The 14,857-nt window shown below is 43.2% G+C and overlaps 2 protein-coding genes across 5 annotated transcripts in view; one reads left to right on the forward strand and one right to left on the reverse strand.

The window, feature by feature from the left end:
- Window positions 1-2,635: 2,635 nt before the first annotated feature.
- Window positions 2,636-14,852, reverse strand: TRAPPC2 (trafficking protein particle complex 2). Of its 3 annotated transcripts, XM_034649573.1 has the most exons (6): window positions 14,697-14,791; window positions 13,289-13,354; window positions 8,432-8,543; window positions 5,708-5,852; window positions 5,167-5,252; window positions 2,636-3,933 (listed from the first exon to the last, which is right to left on the reverse strand). In XM_034649573.1, coding segments are annotated over exons 2-6 (444 nt in total). In that variant the 5' UTR covers window positions 13,291-13,354; window positions 14,697-14,791; the 3' UTR covers window positions 2,636-3,834. The 3 variants fall into 3 exon arrangements, with proteins under 3 accessions (XP_034505464.1, XP_011233317.1, XP_019663695.2); XM_011235015.3 differs by lacking the exon at window positions 13,289-13,354 and having other exon boundaries at window positions 14,697-14,852; XM_019808136.2 differs by lacking the exon at window positions 13,289-13,354 and having other exon boundaries at window positions 14,734-14,825.
- The window catches only part of OFD1 (OFD1 centriole and centriolar satellite protein), a 51,748-nt gene continuing 48,563 nt past the window's right edge, over window positions 11,673-14,857 (forward strand). For both annotated transcript variants that reach the window (XM_034649566.1, XM_034649568.1), the window contains exon 1: window positions 11,673-11,917. The gene's annotated coding sequence lies outside the window, so the exon portion shown is untranslated. The remainder of the gene's footprint in view (window positions 11,918-14,857) is intronic.

Below are 14,857 nucleotides of genomic sequence, written 5' to 3' on the forward strand. Positions count from 1 at the left end.
TCAGCTGTATGGATGTTTACCAATTTATTCAAACAGCTCTCTAGTGACAGACATCCAGCAGCAATATCTGAAAGTGCCGGTTTCCCACACCTTGTTCAGCAGTGGGTATTAGGAGTAAATTTTTTGTTCATTTTTTGAATAGATGAGTCACGTTTCAAAATCATAAGACTTAGGAGACAGATATCTATACCCTTGCCACCCAGTTCCTGTCCGTGGAGGCAGCATGTGTCAGTTTCTTGAGTATCAAGCTAGATATTTAGTATATAAGGGAAGCATATTGTATTTGCTAGGGCTGCCATAACAAAATGTAGACTGGGTGGCTTAAACAATGGGAATTTTTCTCACAGTTCTGGGGGCTGTATGTCCAAGATCAAGGTGTTGGTAGGTTTAGTTTCTCCTAAGGTCTCTCTGTGGCTTGCAGATGACCTTTCCTCTGTGTGCAGCAACCCGCCCCCCATGCGACCATGTCTCTCTGTCCAAATTTCCTCCTCTTATAAGGACACCAGTCAGATTGGATTAGGGCCCACCCTAGTGGGCTTGGTTTGACTTAATCACCTCTTTAAAGGCCCTGTCTGCAAATACAGTCACATTCTGAGGGACTGGGGCTACGTCGGCAACATGTGAATTTTGGGGGGGACACAGTTTAGCCCATAATACATATGTATGTGTGTAGGTGTTTACATAATGTGTAATTTTGATTCTTGTATACATTTAATACGCTGCTGTTTTTTTTAAAAAACTTCTAAGCAGCTTTTCAGTAACCTTTTTTCAGCTAAATAGTCAAGAGGTCTAGAGCTGGGAAGCAAAAAATGGTCAAGGGAACAGGTCATGTGTGTCAAGACAGGCTGGGGGAAAAGGAAAGTAATCCAGTTTAACACCGTGACTCAGAGGAATCCGGTGACCAGGGGCTAGCTGACCAAGCCAGTACTGAAATGTGACCACTAAGGAGGAACAAAACCTGGCAGTAGCTTCGGACTTCAGAGAGACTACAACGAACTGATGGGAAAAGCTCTTCAACAAGGAGCGAAAGGTAGCTGCAGATCTCCTTGTTTTTAGGAAGTAAAAGGTCTTTTGATTGGCTGGTGTTATCTAAACAAAGATGACAAATACTGAAAAAACAAGAGTTGGGGAAGAAAGCAGTTGGCGCCGGAGGCAGCCAGGGTCGGTGGAAGTAGCTGCAGAGCCCCCAGGAAGCCGCGGAAGGGAGGAAAGGTCGGTCTGCATGCCCCCCGGTCTGGGGAGGAGAGGCCCCAGTGTTCAGTGCCCGTGCTTGCCACACGGCGTCGGGCCAGCTCTGTGACAACGTGTGCTTCTGTGGTGTACTCACATAAAGCCTTTGAGACAGTTCAGTGCTAAGAAAAAGGCAGATGACGGAACTTGGAGAACAGACAGAAGTACGTTTGCAGCTTGTGTAGCAAATACAATGTGCAGTGTGGAAGATGGCGAAGTACAATTCCATCAGTGGGGTAATGTCCTTGTCACCTTGTGAAAAATTCCCTAGTTGAAGTGAAAACATCCTAGATGTCCCTTAAGGGAAAACCTTGAGTTTTACATTTCTGTAAAATGTGTAAGCTTTCCTTTTAGTATCTCATGACACCGTGGACACCAGTGGCTTGTGGGGCAGTGAAGTAGAAAGCTGGACCTGTGTACTGTCTGTGGATTCTGAGAAGCCACCACTCCGGAATGGCGACCAGAAAGGGGTGACGTGAATGAAAAGTGAAAGAACACGGGTATAGCATGGGCAGAGCAGAAAGAAATCCACTCTCTCTCTGCATACATGGAAAACGTGGGCACCAATGAAGCATCTAGGAAACGAAAGAGGACAGTAACAGAACTGTGCATTTTCTTCGGGTCCCTTTGGGTGCGCTAACATAGATTAGCACTGACATAGTGCTGACACACATCTGCTCGGTGGCGCCTCATGCCCAGGGTGCTAATGATGTCATCCCGTTGCTCTTGTGTTCCTGAACCTTGTGTGCCATCACCTACTACCAGATCTAAGCTTTGCTGGCTCTTTACCTTTCTTAAGTACCAGCCCCTGGTTTTTCCCTTTACACCAGTCCTGGTTCCATCCTGTCCACGTGCCCGGTGTCGCTTTTCTCCACACCTTCGCAGCCCACATGCTCTTCCAGGGCGGCTCACATCTGATGTCCCATCCATCCCCATGCTTGTCAGTGGACTCGCTTCAAGCTCCTTCAAAGATGCAGTCAGTCACACACACAATTTGGCACCGGCCTACGGTAACATACTCACATAGGGCTTGTGTTACTTGTTTCCGTCTCACCCTCACGAGCCTAGAGGAAAGGATCATGGTTTGCAAGGCACCCTACAGCTTCCTGCTGCAAACCCGCTGCTGCTCCTGGCAGCTCACGCCGCAGCCCCTGCATGCTGTTTACTGAGGGCAGAGCGAACAGTGTACGGAAAGTGCACGTTGGGCTCTCTCCAGCGAGCACGGCTGACACCACTCCTAGATTTCTAGCGGAGTATCTTTCTGCTCCCAAAGCTCTGGCGCCTAGTTTGAGGTGATCTGAGTTCTAGAAAATGGGTTAATAGTAGACTCTCAATAGGGGAAATAGGACTCAAACAGTAGTGGCAGCTCTGTGAGCAACACTTAAAAAATTCGATTAAACTTTCACAATCTTGGACAAACATCTTTATTTAAGAAGTCAAATAAATAGATGGCACACAAGGGTATGAGACCAAACTTAGAACTACTTGCTCAAGTTATTAACGATGGAACAAAATTAAGTGCTCACAATTAGCACAGAAAATATCTGGTTGTAGTACTTGTTTTTAAATGGACATTTACTAGTTTACAGTAAGATCCCACTTGTTACAGACCACTCCCCACCCCCTTGGTGTACAGCCTAAAAAGGCTAAGAATGCAAATGTTAATGTAATAGAAACTTTTCTTTGTTTACAACTCCAGAATTACAACTTTCTACTAGTATAACTATGAACAGGTTCACTTACTTTAGTTTACTGTCAGAGGGAAAGGCAATCAATACAAGAACATAACCTGTCACTTTGGTCCCAGCCTCCCATTTTACAAACGTGGATCCAGGATTCTCGATTTATAGTAGAATCACTTTGACAGAGGCAGGCCTGTGGCATTTGGTACTGCAAAAGCTGTTTGCTTCGGCTCCTTGGGGAGTGCTATGTATACTGCGTACATGGTTTATAACAATATCTCTAGATGTATAGAAGCCTATGTACATGCTACCAACTTCATTCCCTACTGCAGAAACTTTTAGTTTTATTTTATTTAATTTTTTAAAGATTTTATTTATTTATTTGGCAGAGATAGAGACAGCCAGTGAGAGAGGGAACACAAGCAGGGGGAATGGGAGAGGAAGAAGCAGGCTCACAGCAGAAGAGCCTGATGTGGGGCTTGATCCCATACATAACGCCAGGATCACGCCCTGAGCCGAAGGCAGACGCCCAACCGCTGTGCCACCCAGGCGCCCCTGAAACTTTTAGTTTTAAATCTACCAAAATCTTGATAGTGACATTTGGTTTTGAATTGTGACATCAAGATCAAGCTACCTGAATGAGTAAAGTCAAAAGCTCATTCTTAACTTTTAGAATAAAGATATTTTCAAGGTTCTAAAGAGTTTATAAGTAACACTGTTCACGAGCAAATATTGATCTGTTGATAATCATAAGAAATTGAATGTACTGTTTTGAAATAATACAAGGAATTTCATTAGGTTTAGATAAATTTAGACTACAAGTAAAACTTTTCCAGGCAATTCAGTCAAGTTACTTACAACATACACATTCCTGAGAATACCCCATTGTAGTGACATTGTTTATTTCCAGTTTTTTCCGCATTCAACTTAAAAGGTGTTTCTTCCCAAGAAACTGAACTTTTCTGTCAAATGCGCTTGATCGAATAGGAGAATTGGGTTCATAAAATGGATTCATTGCAAACTAGAAAAAAAGAAGGTATTAGTAAGCTTGTCAAAGTACAAAGGTTGACAAATCATAGATTTCTAGAAGGATGTTATTTTAAAGTTCTAAATTAAATCATCAAAGACATCTAAAACAAAAGTCTGAAGACCACATTTTTAAGTTTCAACAAAAATGTTCCATTGTGAAATAGTAATGCCCCCTTGAGGAGATTTTTGTCTTAGTGTTTCAGTTTTGAGAAGTACCTGTGGCAAAGCTAAAGGTGGTATGATAAGTGTTGTCTATGTAAGCTAAATGAACTTTCAGGATTCACCCTGTGAGTGAAATACTAATCTATTCACATTAATTATAAATGTATGGATTAATCTGTAAGGCCCTTTGGCTACATAAAACTAAAAATCCACCATACGCTCATAGTTAAAAAAAAGTTATACCACGTTGCTGCTATATTAAATTACCCTTATGTAGTAATTTTTTTTAACAATCAGGTTTTTAATACCGTCCTCTAACACAAGGATAAGTGATCAGGTTCTTAAATAGTGTAATGAGCGTATCATGATATATGTGAGAAAACTGTCAAATGGAATCACTAATAAGGAAAAGGAGTTAACCAGTTTTTATAGCTTAATTTACTTGTTGTCTGTCTTTTTAAGAGATAAATATTTTTATTTGCTAATTCTGACTAGGAATATTAACTGTGCTGATATGCAAAAAATCTTGTCTAAATACAGAACATTTCAAATGAATAAGAACATAGTGTTAGCACTGCAGTTTAATCACAGACATCCTGCTAATACTTTATTTTTTCTGAATATCAAGAAATGTGAGTGGCACCATTCTCCTTGAGGGACTATTTGGTAAACTTCCTGACAGTTCATGATCTATAATCATTGCACTGTAACTTACTTGTAAAGTAGATGGAGAACATTTTAGATTAAAATTGTGAAGCAATTTCCCTTATGTAGCCTGTTTCCTTCTCTTTTTAGGGTTCCCTAAAACAATCAACTATATGTGCCAAAAGGGAGAAACTGAAATCAGTTTAAAAACAATTACCATGAGTTCTGTCCTAAATACATGTTAGCCTGGCGGTAAAGACTTGCCTGACAAGGGAGTTTCCCGGGATCATTCTGACGGGGAGAGCTAGTCTGAGATGAAAACTACAGTACAAGGGAGTTACAGCAACAGGCCAATTTCCTGTCAAAGTCGGAATCCCTTTTTATAATCAGATTTTAAAAGTTACGGAACATACCATACCTTTATGTATAAGTCATAGACATCAGTAAAGAAGTTCTTTATTCCATCTTCTTGCCTTATATCATGAAGCATAATAAATCTCATATGTGAAAGAATTAAGGTATAATCTTAATAGAAATGAAAAATGAAAAGTAGGTGATATGATATCCTTTAAATGAGTCACATGCATTATATTTTGTGATGGAAAAGCTGAATACGTAAACTGGTTTTGAAGTTAGGTAACTTTATCTTAAAGAGGACATAATCTTTTGAAGTTAGAAAGTCACTACCAAATAAATTAAAATCAACCTAATATTTCAGATTAACCTTAGTTTTATTTAAGACTTGGTTTTAAAATTATCTGTTAAACAAAATTATCTGTTAAACAAAAACATTAAATGATTTTTCCCCTAAAAAAATAAATAAATAAAAGCATCCGGTAAACGGCAATTTTTACCTGACACTTTGAAGTCCACAGACTCCGAGTCTGACATCTATGTCCCATGTTGTTCTAGCCTGTTACCCCAACCTTCAGAGATCTTTATTTAAAAGATAAGGATATGACCTGCAGTAACAAACGCCGAAACAAACCACTCATTGAACTTGTCCACAGTTTTCAAGTACATGTTGTTGGATAGCCACATGTTCTCATCTACGAGGTCAAGAGCAGCATGAGCTATGAACTGGTTCAGATGACGGTGATCATCCTAGATGACAATGTGAGTAGCACCAGATTAACGTTTCCAGACAGCATCATGAACACCGACATTTCATTCTGGAAATTCTATACGTAGTCTTCTTGGGGGTGGGGGACATCTGCTTTTACTTCATTTATTACTGTCATGGGACTTAGGAAAGATCTTGTGTTTTCACATCATATTCTTTCCAATTTGCTATCTAAAACTCAACAGTTAGGAACAGCCAATTACTTAAATGTGTTCAAGAAACTATATAGGTTATTTTTTAAGTTTTGCAAGAAGGAAGTTACCAAATTCAGTAACCACTTAAGCGTGTGAAGAAAGAACAGTAGGTTAAAAAAAAAAAAAAAGATTCTGCTTTAAAGACACTCCTATCTTTTCAGAGGAAGACATGAAAAAATACGTAAGTGGTCATGGCTAACGGACAGCACTTCACATAGGCTAGAGAGCTAAGGAGGTGGCAAAGAAGAGCTACACAGAGGTGACGTTGGCATGGGTCTCAGGGTCAGCAGGGGAAAAGGGCAGGGAAGGCCTTGGAGTACAGTTAACACTTGGTGAGCAGTGGAGACAGCTGAGGAGGTGGCACTCTTAGAAGGCTTGGCATAGGCCTCTTTCAGGTGAATGGAGCTTACATGACAGGAGGACGTGGGAGTGGCAGGAGGCCATGCTCAGCCCCAGCTGTGAGTAGTCACCTGTCTCAACAGCAGGAGACAGTCCTGTCAGAGCTGAGTCCTTTTCGTGGGCTTAACTGGAGGTGGGGCTGTCCCACCATAATATGGAGAGGGAATTCACAACCTGGAACAGTCCTACTCCTGTGGAATTCTTTATTTCAAAATAAACTTTTCAAAGAACACTTCCGTTACGGGTTGAACTGAATTCTTCTGTTGACATCCTAACCACCCCGCACCCTGCCCAGTACCTCAGAATGTGGCCTTATTTGGAAAGAGGGTCATTGCAGCTGCCGTTAGCATGCTAGAGTAGGATGACCCCTAATCCAGTATCACGGGTGTATTTATAAAAGAGGGGAATTTAGAGACAGACAGACACATAGCGAGAATGCCATGTGAGGACGAGTTCTGCTGCCACAAGCCAGGGAGGTACCAGAAGCTAGGAGAGAGACCTGGAACAGATCTTTCCCTAGCACCTTCACAGGGGGCCTGGCCCTGCTGACACATTGTTCTTGGGACTTCTGGCCTCCAGACCGGTGAGACAATGAGCTGCTTTTACTCTAAGCCACCTGGTTTGTGGTGCTCTGTTATGACAGCCCTGGCAAAGGAAACTTAATATGATCTTGCTGCAGAGGCTGTTTCTCTGATGGGGCTGGAGGAAGGCTGCCAGTTGCCTTGGAATCCCCTGTACAGCTCAAGCATGTTTACTCCACTCACATCACCATGACAAAGCTAATTTAATCCCTAGAGAAATCGATGTGTTTTGTGTCTGGTTTACAGCAGTGTTTTCCATCACTTTACATGGATGATCAGTCATGACATTAGAAGAAAAATGTAGAAATGCTTTAAGGTGAGTGGTAGCAGGAGAAAGAACTAAGATCAAGTCATGCCACAAAGTGTTTTTATACGCACAGCTTTGCCTACCGCAAGTCCACAGAAACTGTAAGTAGCCCCATACCACAAAGCTGCCGCTGCCACACAGATGCCCCAGCACAAAGTTTTAATGAGCAGTGTGCTCACAGGAAGTGGGAAAATAATGTAGCAACAACCACCTGATAATACCTTAACCACATTTCTATCTTATTTTTGTGGCAAGATTTAAATAGTTGAAAAGCATCACACACTGGACATTATGCGTTAAAATTAATTTCAAAAATCAATTCTTGTCTTAAGGGACATTAAAGCTTATTTTGGAGTTCGGAGAAACACAGCATAACTTTTTAGTAGCAACATGGACCAGTATAAAAAGATGGAAGGGCCCCAGGTATTCTCATCTCGAGACTCTATACGTTTACTCTAAATGGCATGTTCTTGAACCAAGCTTGTTTTTCTGGAACCATTACTGGCAACAAGGAAGTTGGGTGGTGTCACTGGGGAGAAGAGCAAGCGGGCACCGCCCAGCTAGTAAGTGGTGCAGAAGGTCACTGAAAACTGCTGTAGTCTCAGGGGCAGCAAGAGAGGGAAGCAAGAGTCTCTTTTAACCTTCCTAGGTGTAAATGGCCCTACTGTGTATGTCCTGATGAAAAATGTAATTCTCTCGGACAGAATGGGCTCTTATGGCATTTCCAGTCAGTAACAAGTGTTCTCCCGGTCCCACAATAGGTGGACTATGTTTCTATGTGCTCAGGGAGCAGCTTTTCAGAATGGGTGACACAGTGAACTACATATCAGAGAAGAGACCCAGAGCATCCCGCTAGTAAGTACCAAGTGTGTGCTGAATCAGAGGCTGAGTCAACAACTCAGATGATGTTTCCTGGCTGGCTTTGATCAACCTGTGGCACTGCAGAGCAAGCCTCATTTAATTGCGGTGGATTCCAGTTACCTCATCTGTCCCGATCTCTTCCAGCTCTAAAATCATGCCACACCATTATCATTACAACAGCATAATTCTTACAGAAATTTTTAAGGTTCCATACGCACTTTGGATTCTGCTTTTCCAGCTGGCAAAAATTCCATTTCAAAAACTGGATTATCATGGTGGCCCACAATTACAAAGTAGAAGCTTCCAGACATTGTCTTCAATATGCAGCTCCTAATTAAATGAAAATAACACATATTTTTAGTACTCCATACGGAAAATGAAAAATGGTTAACAAGAAGTCTAGAATTCAATTTTTTACTTAAACCTGACATTGTAGAAAAAGAGACCACCAAGCTTGTCATGTTTTCCAGTATATTGCCGTAGACAAATGGCTTCGGGACTATACAAATTATGTCTGTGATATGTCCTGTAGAATCCAGTACTTTATTTTCACAGGGAAACTGGAAGACCTCTAATACAAAAATCATAAAAACAACATTCTCATGACCTGAAATTTTGGAACATTCAGAGCAAGTTGGGCCAAACTTGGACTGGACCAGTTAGCATTATTAGCACTAACACTGGGAAAAATTAATAAAGGGTGCTGATTTTGTCTTCTTCCTACCTGAACAATGTATTCTAAGTCTCTGCAAATGCAAGACTCTATGGTATGCCTCCTTAAACAACATTCATAAGAAAGGAAGACATGGGGCGCCTGGCTGGCTCAGTCGGTGGGGTGTGTGATTGTGAGTTCAGCTCCATGTTGGATGTACAGATTACTTAAAAAAATAAAATCTTAAAAAAAAATAAGAAATTCTAGAAAAGATGGAAGAAACCATAATCCAAAAAGAAAGACATTTGATGCATTAAGCATTTGAGGCATTAAGAAGTCTTAGAACTGGTATTCGTAGGTTTGCTAAGGAAATGAAAGTGTGGGGGAGGGTTGGTGGAGGGGGGGATCAGGGATTCTGTGGCCTTTAGCACAAGCAAAATCTGGATGGATGGACAGACGGGTGGGAGGATTTCTGTTTGTATTTATGTACTTTTAGCACAGGGTCTTTGGAATCAGACAAAGCTAGGTTCAGGTCTAGCTCTGCCACTTACTAGTAAAGTGATCACAGGCATGGTTCTTAAACTCCCCATGTCAGTTTCCTCCTCGGTGAAATTGAGGCAACCATCAGAGATCCCTTATAGTGACCTTGAGGATTACACAACCTAATGCATGTGAAGCACCAGGCACAGTATCTGGCTCAGAGGAGGTGCTCAGGACAGGTTCTGTAGAACAACACGGAGGAGCATACACACATGGAGATGTGCTGAACCTTTAGGCCTCCATATGGGGCAGCCACCTGGTTAACTGAGGGTATACTGTCTCAGGGAATGTACAGTAAGATATGTCAGAGCCCAGGGCTCATCAAGCCTCACTGGGACTCTGCTGAATCACACTGAACATCAGAAAATCTGAAATTGTTTTCTAATGAATACAAGCTTTGTTGTTAAGGAAATCAAGGCACAGCTGGCACTTTGAACTTTGGAATTGGAAGGCCCATGACTGGAAGAAAAGGCAAATAGGACGTTCTTTTGGCATGATGAGGTAACTAGAATTTAAAATGTTATTCGCGGCAGGTGTTGGCACACTCTAGCCTGCAGGCCAAATCTGGCCTTGTCCATCCTTTCATCGTTGCCGGAGGCTGCCTTTGCCCAACAACAAAATGAGAGTTGAGCAGGTGCGACAGAGACCGTCTGATTCTTAACAGGAAAAGTCTTAGGGGAAGATGGGGAAAAGGCCCAAATAGTAAAACTGGATAACAAGACAGGCAGGAATGATATGAAAGCTCTGCAAAACTAGAAGAATTAGCAACAATTCTCAAGACGGAAAGAAATTCTCAAGGGGCAGGGGGATGGGAAATTTAAATTTGAACAAAGTCGACAAGGATGTCATTAGTTGGAATTGGAGTTTGCCAAGGGAAGGGTTTAATTTTTTCAGCACAAACATTTAAGAAGCAGCAGAAAACAATACACACCTAAGGAAGATAACCCTTATTCCTGTCCCTGCATAGTGTCAGGACAGGGTGAGGATACACAGAAGGGGAACCAAGGAAACACCGCATAAATGTTAGGTCATAGACTCTACAGCTGGACAGAACTTGAACTGCCAATAATTTGATTTCACAGCAGCTGAAGGAGTAATGCAACTATTCGATTCTACAGACAAAACTGGAAGATGAAGTGGAAGAAATGGAAATCTTGAGAGAATACAACTACATGGTCTCAGGAAGGGAATGTCTACAGTCATTTCATACCAGCCAAGGTGGTAGGCAAAGATGAGACACACTGTAGAATTCTGTGCCGATACACTCAACTTTCCGTGGGGAGGGAAATGTTCTATATCTGCACTGTCTAATGTGGTAGCCACTGTGTCTGCAGAACTGAATTTTTAACTTTATTTTAGTTAACTTAAATTTAAATAGCCACATACGGTTAGTGGCTCCTGTACTGGACAGTACTGTATTGGACACTGGCTACTGTGTTGGCTCTGTAACAATGATTTGAAACTTTTCTGCAACCTCTTCTCCCTTCCCTCCATCCACAAAGCAAGTGTTACTTAGTACTCCAGTCTGTGATACAAATGAAGCAACTGCCAGTGACTGTGTGAGCTTGAGGGTGTGTGTGTCTGCTCAATATCCCCATCACCTAAAGCAGGGGCCCTTCAAGCATCTCCTGAGAAGAGTAGGTCTCCAGGTGTGGAGGAGATGGCTACCTGGAACTTGGCAATGGATTAAACTGGGGAACTGAGGGAGAGGGAAGAATCAAGGATGTTTTCAAATGCCTGACTGGGGTGATCAAGCAGAATATCAAGATGAGTCTATTCACCAAGAAAGGAAATAAGGGAAAAAAGAGGGATGAAATGAACACGTCAGTTCTGAACCAGTGGTGGAAGCCAGAATTGCAAGCCCCGCCCTGTCCACATCCTGATCTCGAAAACCTGTGAATGTTAATTTCCTGGCCGAGGGGAATTAAAGCTGCAGATGGAACTGAGGTTGCTCACCAGCTGACCTTACAACAGGGAGAGGAGCCTGGACTAGCCAGGTGGGCCCAATATAATTACAAAGGTCTTTAGGGGCGCCTGGGTGGCACAGCGGTTAAGCGTCTGCCCTCACGGCTCAGGGCGTGATCCCGGCGTTATGGGTTCGGGCCCCACATCAGGCTCCTCTGCTATGAGCCTGCTTCTTCCTCTCCCACTCCCCCTGCTTGTGTTCCCTCTCTCGCTGGCTGTCTCTATCTCTATCGAATAAATAAATAAAATCTTTAAAAAAACAAAACAAACAAAGGTCTTTAAAAGTGGAAGAGGCCCACAAGAAAGGTCAGAAGGAAGTGCAACGACAGAAGGAAGGGGGGGTGGTGGTCATGGAGATGCAACACTGCCAGTGCTGAAGAGGGAAGAAAGGGCCAGAAGCCGAGGCAGGCCAACGGCCTCTAGAAGTTGGAAACCACAAAGAAGCTGATTCTTCCTGACAACTTCCAGAAGGGAACTGAGTCCTGCTGGTACCTGGATTTCAGCCCAGTGAGACCCGTGGCAGACGTCTATATCGCAGACGTGTAAGGTAATACATTTGCGTTGTTTAAACCACTCAACTTTGTTATAGCAGCAGACAACACACATGTCAGAGCGAAAAAGCTGCAGGAATGAGAAAAAAGGAAATACTCAAAGTGCCCACAGAAGGTAGGTGCGTTCTGTAAGGAGACTGAGGACAAAAGGAGTTCACACACCACGGGACAAGAGTTACAAAGCACTGTAGAAGGTCAGAGGGAGGGGAAGGCGGGGGGTGGGCAGTGGTGCGTCAGGGGGAAGCTACCTGAGGTAACCTAAGTGTTTTTCTTACCCATCATGCTTCCCTAACGCTTACCACAGAGCCCAGTACGGAATAAGTGCTCCACACTTGGGGAATGGAACTGCGAGGAGGGGGCAATAGCTGGGACAGTGTCGGGGGAAGCTGGAACACAGGAATGAGAGGCACGCTGGGATTAACTAGCCTCAACACAGAAAAGAACCTTCTTAAGGTTCTAGTGCTGAGGCCCTCAGTCTCAGACGCCTGACTGATGAAGTCTGTGATCAAATGATTAACAGCACCTTTGCGAGAAGCTGAAGTTTAGGCATTTGTGAAGAGTCTCTCCATGACAAGAGACTGGAGTTGTTGACTGAATGGAGGGCAGCCAGGACTCTCACCTGGGATGAAAACAACAGCTGTCCCTGATTGATGGCTAGGTGATTTGAGCTGCCTGAGAGAGCTAGCGAGCCACAACTAAAGAAATCGACATAGTGATCCAGGAGCTCTGGACTACCTTGAACCGAAAGAGGGTGTGTATGTGATTTAAGAAACGGGGCACTAACTAGTAATGAACACAAAAATGAGACCACATACCTGTGAGGCTGGCATGAGAAAGGCAAAAGCACAGAATGAATGGAAATGTGTGAAGTAAGTTAAAAACAAAAGCCGTCTTAGACTACAATCAGGAAAAGGAGGAGAAAGGTCACCTAGTACATAGGATGCAGATCTGCCAAACTTCCATTTTCTCAAAGAGAATGATTTTCTAATAGCAAATGTGACAAAAAGGCGGGCTGTGAACCTCAAGACAGGTATATTTAAAAAAAAAAGACATCTCAATAAATACAGGTCTTCAGGTCTTAGCAAATTTTATATCTTTGATTTTAAAAATGTAATTGTGTACTGATCAGTGACATGGGAAATCTCAGGACCAAAAGAGTCAAACCAGGCTTATCTTCTGTAATTGGGTACTTCTGGAATAGATTAAAACACCAAGAGAAACACGTACTAAATGCCTGTCTCTAGTCAGGGGACCTGCTAGGAGCTTTTATTTTACATTAACTTCGTTCATGTGAATCCCCATACAAAAATAAAGTGATTTTTCACTCAAAGTACTGGTTATATAAGAATAAGTCCTGCCAAACTTACATTTTCTGTTTTGGAAGAGCAATCCAGGAGACGGCAAATCATTTTATGAAGGAACCTGAGAACAAACTGGAGACGAAGTCCGTGGTACTGTCAGAGCTACAACAGGGCGGGGTGGTGGTGGTGGTGGTGGTGGTGGTTGTGCAGGCAGTGAGGGACCACTCCTACCTGACCTGAATGTCAATGCTCAAAGAACTTAAAAGTTTTTCTACAAGTCAGTTGACAGCATGGGGTCTCTAGGGAACCATTGAGCGTGACCTTAACCTAGTCCAGCTCAACATTTTGAATGCTTAAGTGAGGGCCAATTTATCACATTCAGGGATAACACACTTGGGCAGTTAATAAGCTGGAAGGCAATACTAAGGATTCAAACACCTCTCCAGGTTAAGAGAATTTAAGTGAAATGAACAAGACAGAATTCAAGAGAATGCAAAAAAAAAAAAAAAAGTCCTGTCCTTAAAAAAAATGTACAATAGGAGAGAAACCTAGGTTAAGAGCAGTTCATCTACAAGGACCCAAAAGTTTACATTTATTGCAAGCTCAATAAGGGGCAGTAGTCTGATACAGTAATCCAAAATCTAATGCCAATTCTAGGCGGCATTAAGACAATGTCCTTTTAACTACATCTCCAGGGAATATACTCACTTCTGAGAATGCCATTTTAAAGGGATCAATAACTGAACTGTGTGTTGTAAGGAATGCTCTGGAAAGACGAGCTACTGAAGGAAGGGAGGATGTTTAAAGTGGGGAAGACTTTTCTGGGGGCGGGGAGTGAGATACAGCAGGATCGTCCCTTCAAGTATAATGTATGCTGTCTAATGGAAAAGAAATTTGACTATGGATGGCAAATGGGTTATCGCTGGTGCGCCAGTTCTAATTAGCCGGTAGCGACTGCCAGGGCCTGGTGCTGATAAAGATTGAGACAAGAAAGATCTGTAGCAGGAAAGATGGCTGTGATCGAAGGGCAGTACCTACGTGTGTACCAAGTATTTAACTCTGGACTAGACAGACTTATTCCGAACAGCCCAGAGAACAAGCTTAGGGCTGCTCCTCTGAGGTTACATGGACACTTATTTGAGACAATGTCACCAAGCACTTTGTTACTATCAGGCTGCCTGTGAATTTTCCAACTCCAAATGACAACAGTACGGCCGTTTAAAAGACCCCCGAATTAGCTGAATGGCCTAGTGAAAGGCAAAATGAAGCACAGGCCCTGAGGCGGCCGACGCTCACAGGCTGAAACGCGATGTGCGTTGGCTGAGTGGCCTGGGATGAGATCAGCCGCACTGGGACTGGCCAGGTCCGATCCGGCTGCCCCCGGGCGGGCCGGAGAGACTGGGCCAAAACCCGTGTCACCCGGGGCCCGGAACGTCCCCTGGAGCTCCCGCCCCCTACTCGCTCCATCTCCTACCTGCCGGGAGAAGCCAACAACGGAAACAGCCAGTCACCTCCCTCCGCAGGCTCGCGCTTGGCAGCCTCCGTCAGAATTCCCCGAGCGATCCTCGCGAGAATCCGTGGTTGTGACGTCGTGAGAGGTGGGAGGAGCTTTTGGGCGGAGGACTGCGCCGCCTA

This window comes from Ailuropoda melanoleuca, chromosome X (assembly GCF_002007445.2).
Source record: "Ailuropoda melanoleuca isolate Jingjing chromosome X, ASM200744v2, whole genome shotgun sequence".
NCBI lineage: Eukaryota > Metazoa > Chordata > Mammalia > Carnivora > Ursidae > Ailuropoda > Ailuropoda melanoleuca.

Coding starts and splice junctions, on each gene's coding strand:
- TRAPPC2 (XM_034649573.1), bottom strand. Junction 5,853..8,431: donor CTGGAAAAGCAGAATCCAAA/GTGCGTATGGAA, acceptor ATTGTCATCTAG/GATGATCACCGTCATCTGAA. Junction 5,253..5,707: donor GGCGTTTGTTACTGCAGGTC/ATATCCTTATCT, acceptor TAATTCTTTCAC/ATATGAGATTTATTATGCTT.